Source organism: Plectropomus leopardus, unplaced genomic scaffold (genome assembly GCF_008729295.1).
Source record: "Plectropomus leopardus isolate mb unplaced genomic scaffold, YSFRI_Pleo_2.0 unplaced_scaffold22480, whole genome shotgun sequence".
Classification (NCBI taxonomy): Eukaryota; Metazoa; Chordata; class Actinopteri; order Perciformes; family Serranidae; genus Plectropomus; species Plectropomus leopardus.
Genome location: NW_024624360.1, coordinates 1 through 1,673, shown reverse-complemented (window position 1 = coordinate 1,673; position 1,673 = coordinate 1). Strand labels below are relative to the sequence as shown.

General features: G+C 40.3%; 1 protein-coding gene across 1 annotated transcript; it reads left to right on the top strand.

Annotated features, from left to right (window-relative positions):
• Nucleotides 1–410: 410 nt before the first annotated feature.
• Nucleotides 411–1,657, top strand: LOC121965952 (cysteine--tRNA ligase, cytoplasmic-like; the record flags this gene model as incomplete). The annotated part of the gene is made up of 2 exons (XM_042516058.1): nucleotides 411–539; nucleotides 1,422–1,657. Coding segments are annotated over 2 exons (365 nt in total), but the record flags the coding sequence as incomplete, so codon positions are not given.
• Between the last annotated feature and the right edge of the window lie 16 nt (nucleotides 1,658–1,673).

Here is a 1,673-nt window from a genome sequence, read left to right as displayed (position 1 = left end):
TAATAATTATTTTTTCCACATCATTATTTTTATTATATGATGCTTGTGAGTATAGTTTTCTTTATTTTTCTTTATTATTCTCTCTTGATCTCGAGCTCATTTTTTTTCCTTTTACTATTATTTCGTGAAATTTGCTGGACATTTCTTGCCAAGTTTCTCACTGCTTTTTATTCAAGAGAAATCGAACCTGTTTGTTCACTTTTTTAAAATGTAAATGTTTGTGAAAGGCATCTCGACACGGCACAAGAAAACTGATGTCAATCCCGGTCTTTAAAGGGTTAAAATGATATCAGGCAGAACTTTGACATCAGGAAGGACGTTTGTTTCAGAAAGCAGAACCTGAGGAAGCTTTAGATTTGACTGATGCAGCTTTTTTAATTTGAATTGTTGTTTTTTGGATGTTGTAACAGGGGCGTCCGGGCTGGCACATCGAGTGTTCGGCCATGGCCGGCTCCATCCTGGGAGCGTCCATGGACATCCACGGAGGCGGGTTCGATCTGCGCTTCCCACATCACGACAACGAGCTGGCTCAGTCTGAGGTACGCAAGCAAAGTCCGTCTTTAACAGTTTTTGGAAATATTTACTCCCGTTTTATATCTTTTTATTTATTTAACATAAAGACAACATGCAACACGGAGGAGATGTTCACATCAAATTCACACACTTATCGTACTCTTGGCTTTTCCTGTCCTTCTTCAGCGTTTTCAGTTTCAGTGGTAATAATACTTCCCAGAATGTCCTTATTAATTCTGTAAAAAGGCGTCGTCAACATTGCAAGAAATGTCCCAAAAATTCAGAAAAGGTGACAAAAGAACTACAGAAAAATGTCCAGAAAATTATATTTATAATCATTATAATTATTTAACCAAAAAAATAACAAATTTTTTAAAATTTTCAGGTCATTTTATCTTTGTTTTTCTTTTTGTGATTTTTTTCAGGTTATTTCCTCGTAACTTTTTACTCATTTTTCTCCATCTTTTGGGCCATGTGTGGATCAGTTAGTCACTGCCTTCTTCCCGTGCTTTCACATCAACTCAGAGCGGTTTGCTCAGGTTTGAAAGGGTTAAATACAGTCTTCACCCTGTGTCTGCGCTGGTTTATACCGGCGCTCTGCAGCTTTAGCCTGAAGGCCGTCAGAAGTGTTTTTTCGTTGTCGAGAGCAGAATCATGAGTAGATGAATCATTTTTCTCTCTGACGTGATACCCAGTACGAACAGTGTCGATAACTAACAACCTCTTTATTGCACTTTTAATATTTTTCCAGTATTCCTGGATTTTGGGGCCGTCCTACAGTCTGCGTCCCACTCTTTGTGTGTCTCACACTCCTGTTTGTCTCTCCTGTTTGAGATGATTAAAGACGATTTATTGTTTCCGTTCATCCAGAAAGTGCCAGAGTTTGAGCGTTTGTTTTTCTCTCGCAGGCGTACTTTGAGAACGATCACTGGGTCAGATACTTCCTGCACACCGGTCACCTGACCATCGCAGGCTGCAAGATGTCCAAATCTCTCAAGAACTTCATCACCATCAAGGACGCTCTGGCGAAGAACACAGGTGACCGTCAGAAACGTCCTCCGTCAGTGACCGAAGCATCAGTGCAGCCGCTCTTTAACCCTTCAGGGCCCGCTTTAATATCACACACACTCGTATCGCTCTGCACGCAAATGCACTTTTAA